At 43.5% G+C, this 14,343-nt stretch overlaps 2 protein-coding genes and 1 non-coding gene across 4 annotated transcripts in view; 1 reads left to right on the plus strand and 2 right to left on the minus strand.

Moving 5' to 3' along the window:
- Nucleotides 1–11,267, minus strand: part of elapor1 (endosome-lysosome associated apoptosis and autophagy regulator 1) — a 14,447-nt gene extending 3,180 nt beyond the window's left edge. Inside the window, 26 exon segments of the mRNA XM_062458270.1 lie at nt 8–130; nt 133–200; nt 586–653; nt 655–682; nt 779–872; nt 1,314–1,376; nt 1,379–1,463; nt 1,635–1,654; nt 1,657–1,765; nt 1,768–1,809; nt 2,012–2,217; nt 2,220–2,243; nt 2,246–2,273; nt 2,626–2,763; nt 3,594–3,699; nt 3,878–3,968; nt 4,427–4,555; nt 5,118–5,295; nt 5,580–5,668; nt 6,036–6,185; nt 6,293–6,398; nt 6,692–6,772; nt 6,883–7,030; nt 7,181–7,361; nt 7,640–7,760; nt 10,452–11,267. Coding sequence (XP_062314254.1) covers nt 8–130; nt 133–200; nt 586–653; nt 655–682; nt 779–872; nt 1,314–1,376; nt 1,379–1,463; nt 1,635–1,654; nt 1,657–1,765; nt 1,768–1,809; nt 2,012–2,217; nt 2,220–2,243; nt 2,246–2,273; nt 2,626–2,763; nt 3,594–3,699; nt 3,878–3,968; nt 4,427–4,555; nt 5,118–5,295; nt 5,580–5,668; nt 6,036–6,185; nt 6,293–6,398; nt 6,692–6,772; nt 6,883–7,030; nt 7,181–7,361; nt 7,640–7,760; nt 10,452–10,550 — 2,575 coding nt within the window. The 5' untranslated portion in view covers nt 10,551–11,267.
- On the plus strand, nt 10,978–12,885 carry cfap276 (cilia and flagella associated protein 276). Of its 2 annotated transcripts, none has more exons than XM_062458268.1 (5): nt 10,978–11,147; nt 11,979–12,095; nt 12,175–12,296; nt 12,432–12,538; nt 12,710–12,885. In XM_062458268.1, exons 1-5 carry the CDS (start codon nt 11,067–11,069, stop codon nt 12,778–12,780), a joined length of 498 nt encoding a protein of 165 aa, XP_062314252.1. In that variant the 5' UTR covers nt 10,978–11,066; the 3' UTR covers nt 12,781–12,885. The 2 variants fall into 2 exon arrangements, with proteins under 2 accessions (XP_062314252.1, XP_062314251.1); XM_062458267.1 differs by having other exon boundaries at nt 10,983–11,147; nt 12,429–12,538; nt 12,710–12,884.
- A 309-nt stretch (nt 12,886–13,194) lies between these two features.
- LOC134019698 (small Cajal body-specific RNA 2) lies at nt 13,195–13,557 on the minus strand. The gene has a single exon (XR_009930119.1). It is a non-coding gene; the product is annotated as a small Cajal body-specific RNA 2 (non-coding RNA).
- Between the last annotated feature and the right edge of the window lie 786 nt (nt 13,558–14,343).

Consider the following 14,343-nt stretch of genomic DNA (forward strand, 5'->3'; position numbering starts at 1 on the left):
ACTGCGGTGTATCAGTATGACAAATCTAGTCTTAAATTGTGTATAAAGTCATTGCAACTTTGTAGGCTTGTTACCTGAATGCCCTGGATGCAGGCGCTCACTATCTCCCTGTAGTGGCTCTCTGTACAGAGGGACATGCGTACTGAGATTGCCACAGGAAGTGGAAAGAGCAGCCATCACATGTTCCCTCAGAACAGTTGCTGTGAATCAATGTATTACAGTTACAACACTGCCCTTCTCGTCCTGGATTACATGCTGCATTTACTGTATACATATCTCAGATTTTTTTTTTCATGTGAAAGCTACACATTAGCTCAAATGAATTCAATTGACTGCTTTTCATATATGCACTGTAACTAAATAAAATGATTGTTGTGGTTGCTTGTTCAGTTTGTATTTCTTTTTGGTGTTTAAGTATTAGAGGGCATTTGTGGTAGAGAAGCTGCAGTTTCCAAACTTATCCACACGAGGGATAATGTTCACTAACTAAGTAAATACTTGCACAGGTGTCAAGTCCAAGATAATTTTGGGTCTCTTCCAAGGTCAGCAGTTCACTCCAGTCAGTCATGGTGTGGTGTACCATACCTTGGCAGGGTAATCTGGTCTGTTAAAGTGGGATCACATCTCAGTCGGATGGTTGTAGACCTGCCCTTTTCTACACGCCTGTGTCGTTTCACTGGCCCTGAAGAGACAGATAAGAACATGAATCTTGTGTGTTTCATATAAAAAAAAGGAATAGTCGCATGCTTTTGTGAATGGGAGAGGGCATGACCATTACCTGTAGTAGAAGATGACATCAGGAAGGTCTTGCTGGGTGGGGAAAGAGTGCTGCAGAGAGGAGATGCCACTCAGGCTTGTCTCTGTGGTCACACCTTCATAAACAAACAGAAAACATTCAATCACAAACTGATTCTATTAAACCATTCTGGCTCCCTTCCTTTGATTATTAACATTGATCTGACAGTAAACAGTATCACTAGTATCACTAGTTGAGAAGGACATGTTCACACCTATTTGACACACAAGATTACCTCAAGGAGGGAAGTACAGAAAGTTTTAGACAATAGTACGAACAGTAAACAATGAAGACCTTCTATGGTTATGATAAAAAAATATATATATTGTAGGTTTAGTATAAACTGACCCTACACAAAGGAGCATTCAGTCATTGTTACAAAGGTTTAAAATGTTATATTCTCTAACCCTAGTCTGTAACTCCATTACACCAAAACATTATATAAATCAATTAGTCCGTCTATTGCTGTGTCATGGATTCGATTTCAGAGCGATGCTACGTTTGGGTGTGTTCTTACCGACAAGCTTGTCCCCGATGCTGAAGGGCTGGGAAGACACCATGCACTGGCCCCTGATGTCTGAGGAACCACGGTGGACTGGCAGGCATAGCCTTCGATCTCCCTTCTGCTCTCTGTCACGTTGTCCACACACCTGGCCAGCTTTCTACCCTGCGCACAGAGAAGAAAAAAAATACACCTGGTACTACGACCTGATTAAAAACATACAACTTCAACAGAGACAAAAAGTGTGAAGTGCAGGAACGTGTGTATTTGAACGTGAAATGTTCCGTGATAAATAAACCTGTGATCTTGTGCTACAAAAAGTAGACAATCTTTCACCTCCGTTCCGCAGAGGGCATGTTGAAGTGATGGAAGTATCTGAGGCCTTTGCTAGTGAAGCGTGATCCGCTCTGGAAGCCGGTGATGTTGGCCAAGGGAGAGAAGTTGTAGCGCAGCAACTCCCTCTGCCGGAGCGCAGAGCCAGACTGCAGTCGCTGACACAGGCTGATCTAGCCTGGGGAGATAACAAAGGTTTCCCCACTTGGAATACACCTGAAGGAATAGTCCTTCTATGTAGATTTGTTGGACATTTCACGTCAAAGATTCTTGAATGTACTAGGACAGTAGCACTGGTCTGGTGCTTGGGCTCAAGACAAAGTAATGATAACATACTGTATTATAAGTGTGATGGTAAGTGGTTGGTTTACAACAACTACCTTGTTGGTGTGTGTGTTGGGTCCACAGGGTATACAAGCATCCTGTCCTACTTGATGCTCAGCCAGGATGTAGGTATTGGGCGGACAACTCTTGCACACCCCCGTTCCGTTGACCATGTAGCGTCCAGGGGGACAGGGGACGCAGGCGGAGCCCGCGCCGGAGGAACCGAGGGCGCAGTGGCGACACCGTGAAGCCACGCCCCCACAACGTTGGTCACGAGGACTGAGTAATTTTGGCAAAGTCCGTGCTGTACTGTAGTTCCTAGAATAAAGAACACACCCGAAGCCGTGTTATGCTACGTGTGACGGGGAAATCCACCCTGAAAAGGACAGATTGGCTCTCCATGGAAAGAGGCTCTGGCTGGGATGTGCGTCTGTTGCGTTCCTCAATACACACACAAACACATACACACACAGACTTAATGATCCTACAAACATTCTAACACGCTACCTTCGAAAAACATCCCACAAAAAAACTGCAGGGGCACAATTTCCTCCACCCCCCCCCCCCTCCCCCCCACCACCACCTCCACATCCCAACAGTTCAACCTAAGCTCTGTGACAAAACCTTGAACATGGTGCTGTGTCTAAACAGGCGGAGGTGTGTGTCTCACTGAGCTGTATCTCTCGGTGCGCTGAAAGGCCCAGGTGAAACTGGTGGTGCTGTTACTCCTGACTAGGTAGGAGTAGGACTGCTTCCTGCTGGAGCCGGCCCAGCGCTCCACCTCTTTATTGTTCCTCTCATTGTAGCCCTGCGGGAAAGGCAGACGACTGTCATGGCAACGTCAGTATAGGCGAGAAACTACTAACTCATGGGAGAAATTATTTGGATGTGTAAAATGGTGGCTGCATTTCAATGAGTTGGAAACCTGTGAATTTCTAATTTTGAATGATTGAGATGATGTGTTACTGTGGTGATGATGTGTCTGGAAAAGAATACATTACATTTCATTACATTTAGTCATTTAGCAGATGCTCTTATCCAGAGCGACTTAAGGCCGAATTATACTACTCCGACTCCGTTACGGACAGACAAACGGAGTTGGATGGATTCGTTGAATTTATAGTACTCCGAAGGCTGTGGGTGCTGAAAACAATTCACCGCCAGAAAAGTAGGTGGAGCAACGCTGCCACATGACGTCTTTGTGTGTGGAACCAATTGCGGACCAATCACAGCCAAGGGGTATCCGTAAAATGACGGACTAGCGGACAGATAGTTCAGGAAAATCAGGAGGTGCTCGTAGAGATCTCCGAGGGGCTCGGAGAGGGCGTTCCCTGTGTCCGTCTCCGTGAAAAAGGAGTAGTATATTTCGGCCTTTACAGTAAATATAGGAACATTCCCCCCGAGGCAAGTAGGGTGAAGTGCCTTGCCCAAGGACACAATGTCATTTTGCACGTCCGGGAATCGAACCGGCAACCTTCTGATTAATAGCCCAATTCCCTAACCGATCAGCCATCTGACAAGATGTTCCTTCTGGTTCATGATTATCTGCTGTATTATGCACTGTTTGTTTGTCACTTTGGATAGAACCATCTGCTTATTGAATGTAAAAAAGTCATGTCATGTCATGTTTTTCCTCACCGCCAGGAAATGAAGCGTACAGTCCGCTGTGCACGAGGTCTCAAAGACGAAGGTGATGTGGGAAAGCTCCCTCCTCTCATTGTCTTTGGCCACAGCCTGAGGCAGACTGGGAAAGATAGGCCAAAGTTTTTGTAAAGCATTCCACATGAACACAGGCTATACATTCATCACATAACAAATGAGTCATAGTCATTTTTTCACAAACACTTTTTTACTCTCATTAGCGGTTATTTTACAGGGAGAAGCCCAACGTGTTGTTTGGTTTGTCATGACGCACGGCCCACCTGTATCCGGGGACGGTTAGAGTGAGCATCATGTAGTCCGAGTCCAGGTCCCCTGGGGTGGTGTAGATGTACTCCCCCGCCACCTCCCATGCTGTCACAACAAACCGACATATCAAGACCAATGCACTGACACACAACTGATAGTCATAGCAAAGCTAAGCTAACTCTAAACGTAAGCTATCACTCTACTGTATGGACTGTGCTACCACTATAACATGTACATTTAGTTCAGACCTGCCAAATGTGTGGCCTCTGAACAGATATTATGTAGCACGTGAGAAGATTTCCTCATAAATGCAAATAAGATTTTAACAGAATGTGTTTTTCCATAGTTTTCACTGACTCTGCGGTCAGTGCACTTATGTGCTTAAACAACATGATAGACATTAAGTCACAATGATTAAGTTTTAGTCAAACGCATGTTCATTGGCAATCACTTTGGTTTTGTCATTAGATGACCCTGAATACTAAGATGCTGTCAGAAATGGCCACCAAGACACCAAGACAAAAGACTGACCCCTCTGATATAGTTCAAAGTCAGTCTCTTACCCGTGCTCCTGTGAGAGTCGCTGTACTCTCTGCTGAAGACGGAGCTTCTCATGTTGCTGGGCATCTTGTTCCACCATTTGTACTCGAAGCCCACCTCAGGGGCTGTGCCAACAGGGCAGTCTGAACAGACTGGCAGTAAGGTAGGGAAAGAAAGGGCATGTTGAAGCAGCAGGCTGAACAGGAGGGCATGAATGGGCCAGAGATAATGGCTTCACTATGGACGTGAAACAGAAAAATTAAGGAAAGTATGTTTATTGTACAACTCCGAAGTAAATGACCTCATCACAATGGAAGGCATATTCCCACTGGGTGACAATCAGTGCAATCAGGGGTTCTAAGCATGCGACTGTTCACACAAAATACAATTTTGCAATCGCAATTTTCAGATCAACACTTTAAACCACTGTAATCCTGTCACAAGATTTTCTTCTGTAGTCAGTAGATGCACTTTTGTATGTCGGTAATTGGTTAAAAGCTTTTGCTAATTGAATACATCTAATCAAATACCCAGACCCCAGACTGCCAGATCTCAATTTAAGGAAATGTTCAGGCTTGTAAAACAACAGAATATATATATAACCAGCTCCTAGTCAGATGCTGTGAAGACCACAGGGTTGGAGAAAGACAGGAGGAAGACGGAGGGAGAACAAGATGGAGGGATGGCATGGTAGCAGAGGCGAAGGTTACACACCTGTTCCATTGGAGTAGGAACCGGGGGGGCAAGGCATGCAGGCGGAGGTGTTGGTGACGTAGAAGCCCGGGTTACAGGGGGGGCAGGTCTCCATCTCACCCGAGCCTGGCAAAGACACCCCCCCTTCGGCCGTCTCACTGCAGATCTTGGGCTCAGTCCACTTGTACATTAGCTGGGTCTTAGGAACACAGGGTTTGGGGCTAAACCAGACAGCTGTAACTTGAATATATTTGCTCTTGGTTCTCCTGAATAATTTCCTGATGGGCCAAAGCAAATGCATTCTGGCAACAGAAAACATTAGAGCCTTGGCAAGTAAACAAGACGAACGTGAAATCAATATCACAGCCAGATGGTGAGATACAGAGTGAAAAGTAAATTCATTTGAATTAATGAATTTCTGAAACTCAACTCTCCTGGTAATGGCTGAACTCCCAGGACGTGGTGATTGTTTCCCCTTCTTACCTGTCCTCTGGAGTCACAGGGAGTGTGTGTGTAGAAGTAGTCGCTGGCCGTGCATGCAGGTCTGGCCTTGCAGTTTGCTGAGCCTGTCTCTGGAGCAGGGCAGCAGGGGAAAACAGCCATTAGGCGCGCTCGTGCACTCACACTTGCAGTTGCTCGCACACACTAAGATCCAGTGATATGCCACACAAACGCTTACACTGAGTAACCTTATCGCACACCGACATGCATTGAACCCTTCAAAGGTGTACATTTACATACACATTACCTTGCCTCTGTGTGGTGATGTTAGCACTCTAAGTTAATGGTATTGTGTACGACACAATACCATTAACTTAGAGTGCTAACGTTCTGAAATATAAACATCCTGAGCACTAGGCAGCCAGTGGAAGTGAACAGCACAGAAAATCTGCTCATACAGTGTAGCGTTCGTGGGTCCATGGGGATGCAGAAAGCTACCTGCATATTTGTCTTTCTCACACTGTTGGCAAACTGTGGCACCCTTGTTGGAATAGGAATCAGCAGGACAGCTGGCACAGTGGGCAGATCCTGGCTTGGCACTGTAGGTACCAGGCTTACAATGGAAACACTCAGAGGTGTAAGCGACCCCTGGAGGACGATAAACCACATTATCTTTGCGGAATGATTAACAAGGAACAGAGGTCTAGGCAGACATTTCAAAAAAGGCCTTCTAAGAATATTTAGAGGATGAAGACCTGAAATGGCGATGTTGCGCAGCAGCACGGGTTTGACAGCGCTGCCCATCAGGGCAAACCCAGCGCTCCTCCAGTACAGCACGTTGTTGCCACTGTTTAGCTGGACCTGCATGTGGACACATGGACACACGCTCACACACACATAAACATACACAAGTGCAAGTGTTCATCCCTATCAACAGTCACAACCTCAGGACGCAACAATGTTTGAAACGTGTGAATTTTAGAGTTGTATAAGAGCTCAATTTTGAAACATTTAACCAACAATTTGTAATAGTATGATATTCCTATACAAAAACATGATGAGATGATTTCCCGGAAAGGGTGCTAGGACAAAACATATTTTGTTGGATTATATTCATAATTTTGTGTGTCGAGAAAAAAGCAGAGGACACTCACGCTGTAGGGAGTCCAGTCGTTCTCAGACATCTTCATCCATTGGCCCTCAGAGTCTGTGGACTGACACTGGTCATTCTGAATCTAATCAGATGGAAATACAAGACAATTCTGTCAATATTCACGTGCTGTGACAACAGCCTTTGAGCGCAGAGTTCACAGTGAGACGAGGGGGGGGGGGGGAGGATACCCACGTAGAACTGAAAGAAGATGCTGCTGTCTGGGTAGAAATACTCAAAGGAGACAGCGCCTGGTTTCTTCAGGCTCACTGCATAGGACAAGGTGGTGGTGCACTCGTCTGTGTTGGAGGCAATATAGTCACCCTTCGGTGTCCAAGTGGAGCTGCACATGAACAACAACGACCAAACACAACAAATCCAGTTAAAGCAAAATACCCCGCAACAGATGCATGAGCTGCATGAAACCTTTTCAATCGCTTCACCAAATATAGCCGGACGTCAGCCACATTAGGAGCCGTGGTCTTAGGCGTACTTGGAACAGTTGGCGTAGATGTCGGATGCGTGCATGTTCATGGTATGGGTGACAAAGCCTGAAGGCAGGTCGTCCCACTCATCGAAGGCCACCCCTGTCCCGAGGGAGTAGGTCCCGGCTGCACACTTCTGACACTCCTGGCTGCTCATGTCCAGGAACTCTCCTTCGCTACAGAAGAACGCTGGGCGGTGACAGGAAGGGGAGAGGGGAGAACAGATGGATGAGGATGAGAGGTCCAAATCAGGGAAATGGTTTAGTGGTAGACATGTCATGGTAAATGTAAGAGTTCTTATGTCCTGCACTACAAGAAGGTGAGGAAATGAAGGAGGAAGGTGAAAAAGTAATGACAAGATTTGATCACAATAGTCACTGTACAGGAAGAATGGGTTATTATAAATGCTCTGGGATCGTATCGAGGATGTCCAGAGGTGGTAGAGATGGAGGAAGGGTTGTACTCACTGCACTGAGTGCCTTTGAGGGGGTCAGGGAGGCCGGTACATGTGTCCAGCTTATTGGGCACTGCTACTCTCCAGCGTGACCCCAGCACATCACATTCTGTGTACTCAAAGTGGTAATCTGACTGCAAGGTAAAACCACACACACACAGGTGAGTGGACGGGGCCGTTAATGAGAATCAGGAAAATTACAAACAAGGTATTTCTATGAAGCGAACACACAAGTTTGTGTATAAAATGCATGGGAGCAGCTGTAAAGGCTTTGTGATACCACACATGCCCAGACCATATGAAGCCCCTATCCTACGGATTTGACAGTTGGTGTTAAATATTCAGTATTTATGACCGCTCATTTAGCTAACTTATGGAAGCTCTGCTTAAAATGTAAAAGTGAGGAAACACTGTTTGAACATAGTCAGTTGGCACAATGAATAACATCTGCAAAAAATTCTCACTAAACCAGACCAACCCCATATTCAAATAGAGCGATTTAAGGGAGTCAATATTGGTTCAGTGGGTTGTCTAAACTGCTGTCTTAACCGACCTCACCACTCTCAACCAACAGGTCACCCCCATAAGGTTGTTTACTCATGAAGTCACCAAGGGAAAACCCCATTAATGGAAAATAACATTATACAAATCCTGTTACAATTGTTGTTAGAAGTTGTTACAATTACAGAGGAATAATAGGAGTTAGGATGTTAGGCAAGGCAAGGATGTCTAGAAGTTTATCTTACTCAATGTGATTTGAGTTACAAATGTAAAACAACAACAGATTTATTCCCAAAACAACAAATAAATACTAAGTATGAGTAAGGCCCAAAATGTAGGCTGCGAGCACTTAGCTGTGTACAATTGCCCACTGCATTGAGCCATGAGATTAATAGTTAACAAAATAATACCAGTAGACCTTTTACTCCCTCAGCTTGTTTTCTATTAGTGCTGCTACATTAGCTTTCATTGTGCGAGGGGACAAGGAGTGTGTATAAGTGTGTGTGTGTTCATGTAAAAACAACACATCAATTTAGAGATGGGCTCCTGCCTAATCCTACTTTTCTATAAACATTAAGGATACCAAGGCAACAGGACATGGTGACCCTCTTTCTGTATGGTCATAAAGATGACCGTGTCTGCCAACAAATCCACCTGCTGCCATGCTGTCCCTTCCCTAAGTCTGTCTTTAAGCTCCCTCACCTTGATGCAAATGTGCCGTTTAATGAACTTGGGAAGGCTGTCTAGTCAACAACACTGTTGTTTAAAATTTTCTACGTCTTCAACCAATCTTCAAAGTTCCAAAACAGCCCTGGAACTCTGCAAAGTTTGATGCAAAGTGTTTATTGGTCTTCAAGGCAGGGCCGTAATCATGATATATATTGGGGGGGACACATCCCCTCCAATATTCAAATCTGGTCAAAATATCCCCCCCAATATATTGATATAAAAATATAAATAAAATATAAATGTGCTACACTACAGGCAACCAAATATACAAATATATATATTTTTTATAAGTTCTCAGGACGGGAGACTCCCCAGCAGATCTCTCTCTTACTCTCCGGGCATGCACTTATATACTGTTGTATGTGCCCATCTATTTTCTTGTGTCATTTTACTATTGGTAATTTCAGATGTTCTCAGATCTTACTCATACCGCAATTGGTCACTTGTTCTGGGGGTTTCAGATTTCACATACGCCTGAGCTTTGGCGCCTTTGACCTTACTTAAATTCTGAGATGTACAGTTTACTGCTGGATGACATCAATTAGTGTTTCTCTTGAAACGGATTCTGTAACTCATAATTCTCATTTTGGTCCCACAGATAGGCAAGGCAAGCAAAGTTTGTGTTTTGTGGCAGCCATATATCCTGTATATACAGTATTGTTGACAGTTATCTGGGAATTTGTGTTAACTGCCATTGTTAAAGAGAATTGTTTGTTTTTTTATTAAGATGGTAGTACTTACTAGTTCTCTGACCACTTTAATTTTTATTTTAATAATCTTACATTATTAAGACCTGGCTACTCCATTGCAATGGGATTGAGATAGGCTGTTCAAGAACATCAAGGGTAAAGTTTTGGCCCAGTCATGTACCATGATACTGTATCAGTCCATCACAGCAGGTCATTCACACCAGGGTTTATGTACACTCATAAAAAAAGGAAATGTTTCAGCATTATCAAAGAGAACAGTTGTTATGCAAATATAAAGAAAATGAAGGAGACTCTGTAGGTAGTTGTTTAACTGTGCAACTCAGCACTTGCTTTTTAGGGCCTTACAAAATGACAGCTGTACAGTTTAACTAATGTTAGACTAAAATATAATCCAGACTAGTGACACCTGTTGGTTTCCCACAGGTCTTGAACCATATTTGAGGTGTACTCAAGTCGTTTTCAACAACTCATGATAAGAGAAATCGAACAAGAGGGTGTATGTACTGAATTTTAACCCATTATTGACACTCTTTAAGTTTACCCTGACATTACAGGTGAATTGTACCCGTAACGCTTTGTTAATGTGAGTTACCTTTCAAAATGCATTTATAAACGTACATTGTAAAATAGACTGTAATTTCATAATTTGATATTCTAGTTGCCTAATGTCATAAAGCTATATCAAATATTGGCTGCTCAAATTACATGCTCTTCTTAAGATTCAGTGTGGACAAAATAGGGCAAATTACCTACCATAAATATCACACTAGTCCATGATAGGGGTGAACATTATCAAATTGTATTCAATCCATTACTTTTCAATAAGTAGGCCTAGACCAAAATAATGGAGTCGTTATTTGTGAATAATGTATTCGCGTTCCTTACCTCTTTACACATGGGCAGTTCCCGGGACGCATCTATTTCGACAAAAAAGAACAGAAAAATGCAGAGTGAAGCTCGGAGCATCTTTGCCTCCACATGCATGTAGATCTAACCAAGTGGCGAGTCAGTGCGATGACTTTAGAGTTGAACCTGTGCCACGACTACTCAGGTTTATCAGTCCTACTGGTAGACGGATGTCTCCGCCTCTATTAACCAAATAGATTGTCATGTGTCTTCCAAATAATGATGGTTGTGTATTCTACGTTTATTGTTTTAGTCAATGTACATTTTAGCTTTTTTATTTGTAATAATATCCTAAATGTGTTTATATGTAGTCCCTGCTTTGCACGCATGCTTGTTGCGACAGGCAGCCCTTTTCTTGTGCATATTGAATCAAAATAAAAGTAATTGTGCATTAAATATTGTTATAAAGAGCACACACGCACATGCATTTAATAACCACACGTTATTCATTCGGTCTAAAATGTGGTGGTGGTGGTGGGGGGGTCACACCGGGTCTCCTAGCAACCGTGAGTTGGTAAACATTCTCGACTGCTCCGTTCATAGGAGTTTGGTGGCGAACGTATTTCCATCGGTTTTATTCCGGAATTTTTGACAATGCCAAGACAAAGAGATCCTTTTCCATTTCCCAAACATGAGAACGACATTACTTTCAGTGGGGCAAATGATCTTCAACGGGTAAGACCCAAATCTGAAGAACTATTAGGCCTAGCATAGCTTTCCAGACAAATGTTACTATAGCTCTAGCTCTAGCCAAAATCAAATGGATTTCAACTGCAAACAAACTTACTCCAGTCTACTACTGTACTGGTACTTGTCTCGTCTACTTGAAGTACAACCAGTGGCGGCCGGGACTTTGCAGAGGCCCCCCCGCAAAGTTGGAGCTTGAGGCCCCTCCCCTAAATCCACTCAAAATGTATCTCCATCCTATCTTATACATTGCTGTCTACCTTTAAATATAGCCTATATTCACCAATGTGAGAGAAATAAAAAAGTTTAAAAATAACAAAAGCACAATAGCAGCCTATTTGTGTGGCATCCAGCGGAAACCCGTCGGATGTCGCGGCCGCGCGGTCATTGCTGGCTATAAGCCATAAAAGATCGAAAATAGTTTTCTGTCAAAATTTAGATTTTTGATGTTTTCTATAGTTAACACCCTAAACTTCATTGTAATGTACAAAAAGTATAGCTTCTGAAAAACTGTTAATTTCAACGTTTTTTGGACATGTCAGCTAGCAAGATTTCCAAGCCATTTCAAATCAAATGCTCAGTTTGCTTGCTCTTTTGAGTGCTGCAGCAGCCCCAAACAACTGATCAATGAAGTCAGGCTGTTAAACTTAAAAATAACTTGCTTTATATATATTTTTTATATAGGCCTAGTCTGTTTTTTGATATGCAGGGCGGGGCCCTTAGGGCGTGCCCCCCCCCCCCCCCCCGCCTTGCGGGGGCTTCCCAGCCGCCACTGAGTACAACTTCAAATTGTTTTGGCATATTTCTCTCCAACAACAGATTGCGACATTTGATAAACCAACACACCTTGCGCAAAATGACCAACCCTGGTGTCGTCTCAACGAGACGTCTACTTTGGCCAGCATCAGGCGGAGTGTCATGCATTACAACAAGCAGGTCGGCCCAGCTCACCATTAAGTAGGCTACCAAGCCCAAGATTATGGCAAATAATCACAGTTGTATCCCTTTTACCAAGGCACCAAAAGACAGCCTAGACTTCCACCTAAAATCCATCTATGATCACCACCAGGAGTTCATGCTTAGTAAGAACCAGACTTTATACCAGAAGGAAACTCTCTCACAGGACCATGACCATGGGTGAGTTTGATGGAGAGGGGGATTGGTGAATTTTTATTAAATAATTAAAAACATCCTTTTCTTAAGATGGTTTATATGATAAAACGTGTCCTTAATGGTTCAATTCCTTAAACTAACCGTTCTACTTTGTAGGAGACCCCTAAAGAACCGTGTGACGTACGAGGAGCCACCCAAACTGATAGATTTTAAAGTATGGATGAACTCTCAGAGGAATTCCCTTTGCAGCATTCAAGGGGCGATAGGTGAGATTTAAAAACAGTGCCAGGCTTTATTTTAACATGGGGGTTTAGTAAAACAATTGTAAGACTATACAATGTACACTTAATGCACTCTTGACTGATACTTCTGAAGTAACCCAGTTCAAGCTAGGGCGTGTATACCCCTTGATTATAACAATGCCTTTGTCTGCCTAGAATCTCATCACAACGCCTCAACAAACAGGGGCTACTCAAGAAAGCATGACGGTGGCTTCTACTCGATCTAATCACATTCAATATCTCACACTACATTCTATACCCCCCAATACAATGCTGCGACCACCATTTAACTCCACTGATGTGTAATGAAATAAACGATTTAAAGCACGTGTCTGACTCTTACCCGACAGTCATTGTCGTCTTCTGCCAGCTAGCTACATCATGGTGTAGCAAACATGACAAGAAACACAATTTAGCTTGCCAACTAGTCACACTAGCCGATTACTATTTTATTTAACACATTCTGTACAATATCACATGGCTAGTCATATATAAGATCCGTTGTTTGACCCTTATTTCAACAACCTTGTCATTAGCGCCCCCGTTGTTTTAGCTATATCATGGTACGGTAGCAATAGCTAGCTATATAGCTAGCTAGCTAGCGAACTCATCTTCATGGTCCACAAGTTTAGAATTTATGGTGAGATCAGAATCGCCTCTATACTCATTGGCCGGGAACGGCACTAGTATATCTGATCAATTCATCATTTCTGACCACAATTTAGAAATTGTGGAGGCCCTGGAATCAGTGAAATGCCTCATGCACACCGCCATTACTGGCTCGCAAGTCGGATTCTATCATTTCTGAACCAGAGGAAGGCCCGGCTCTGTCCAGATCAAATAAGATCACTGTGTAGTTTTAAGAGAAACACAAAAGACGAACATTCACTCTCGCTCAGACATTTTCACGCTCACAAGCATTCCCACAATCGCACGATCACACGAACACAACCACACCAGCCATTCAACTCAGTCAGCACATGACCGGACGTGCACACAAGCAAAGAGAATTATGGGAAATAGGGTTGATTAAAAATGTTGAGTGCCCTCGCGTGGACATAAATGGAAGCGGACTTTCAAATAAAAATGTATTTGTAAATCCCTTTTTACACGCAAGCATGTCACAAAGGGCTTCACATACGCCCATAGAACTGCCCCTCAACCAACCTAAACCCTCAGGGAAGACAAGGAAAAACTCCCAGAAAAACTCACAATAGGAGAAAAAAATGAAGAAACATTGGGAGCAGCAATTCAGTGAGGGATCCCCTCCTCCAGAAACGGTTGGTGAAAGAGAGGAGCAGAACACAGGCTTAACATAGTCATACAGCAGAGAAGTTTCAATGGGTTTTGAAACACCAAAATCCATTGTTCAACTTGGTAGATGTAGGAAGGGACTTTGTACTGCGAACTTGAGAAGTTTGGGAAATTGCACATGCACTGAGTGACTGAACGGTGTGGCTCAAACTGAAGACAGCTTTATGGAGGAACGAAGAAACAGTGAATTCAGTGCCGCCGCTCTCACCACGCGCATCAAGCGCGGTGCGTAGGGCACCAAGTGCTGAGGGGGCACCAAAAATAGCCTAATGAAAAATCATCATAGTCATAATAATTATAATGCCGATATTATTTCAGTATATAAATATTAGGCACTTTTTAGTCATGTATATCACAAAACAGGCAGAACAAGAGATATATTTAATTGCCCAAGAAAGTAACGATGCCCCCCCCACCCCCACCCAACAAACACTCAACTTCCCAAGCTCCCCGTGGGTGCCCTTCCCTATGGTCTG

This window comes from Osmerus eperlanus, chromosome 4 (assembly GCF_963692335.1).
Source record: "Osmerus eperlanus chromosome 4, fOsmEpe2.1, whole genome shotgun sequence".
Lineage (NCBI taxonomy): Eukaryota > Metazoa > Chordata > Actinopteri > Osmeriformes > Osmeridae > Osmerus > Osmerus eperlanus.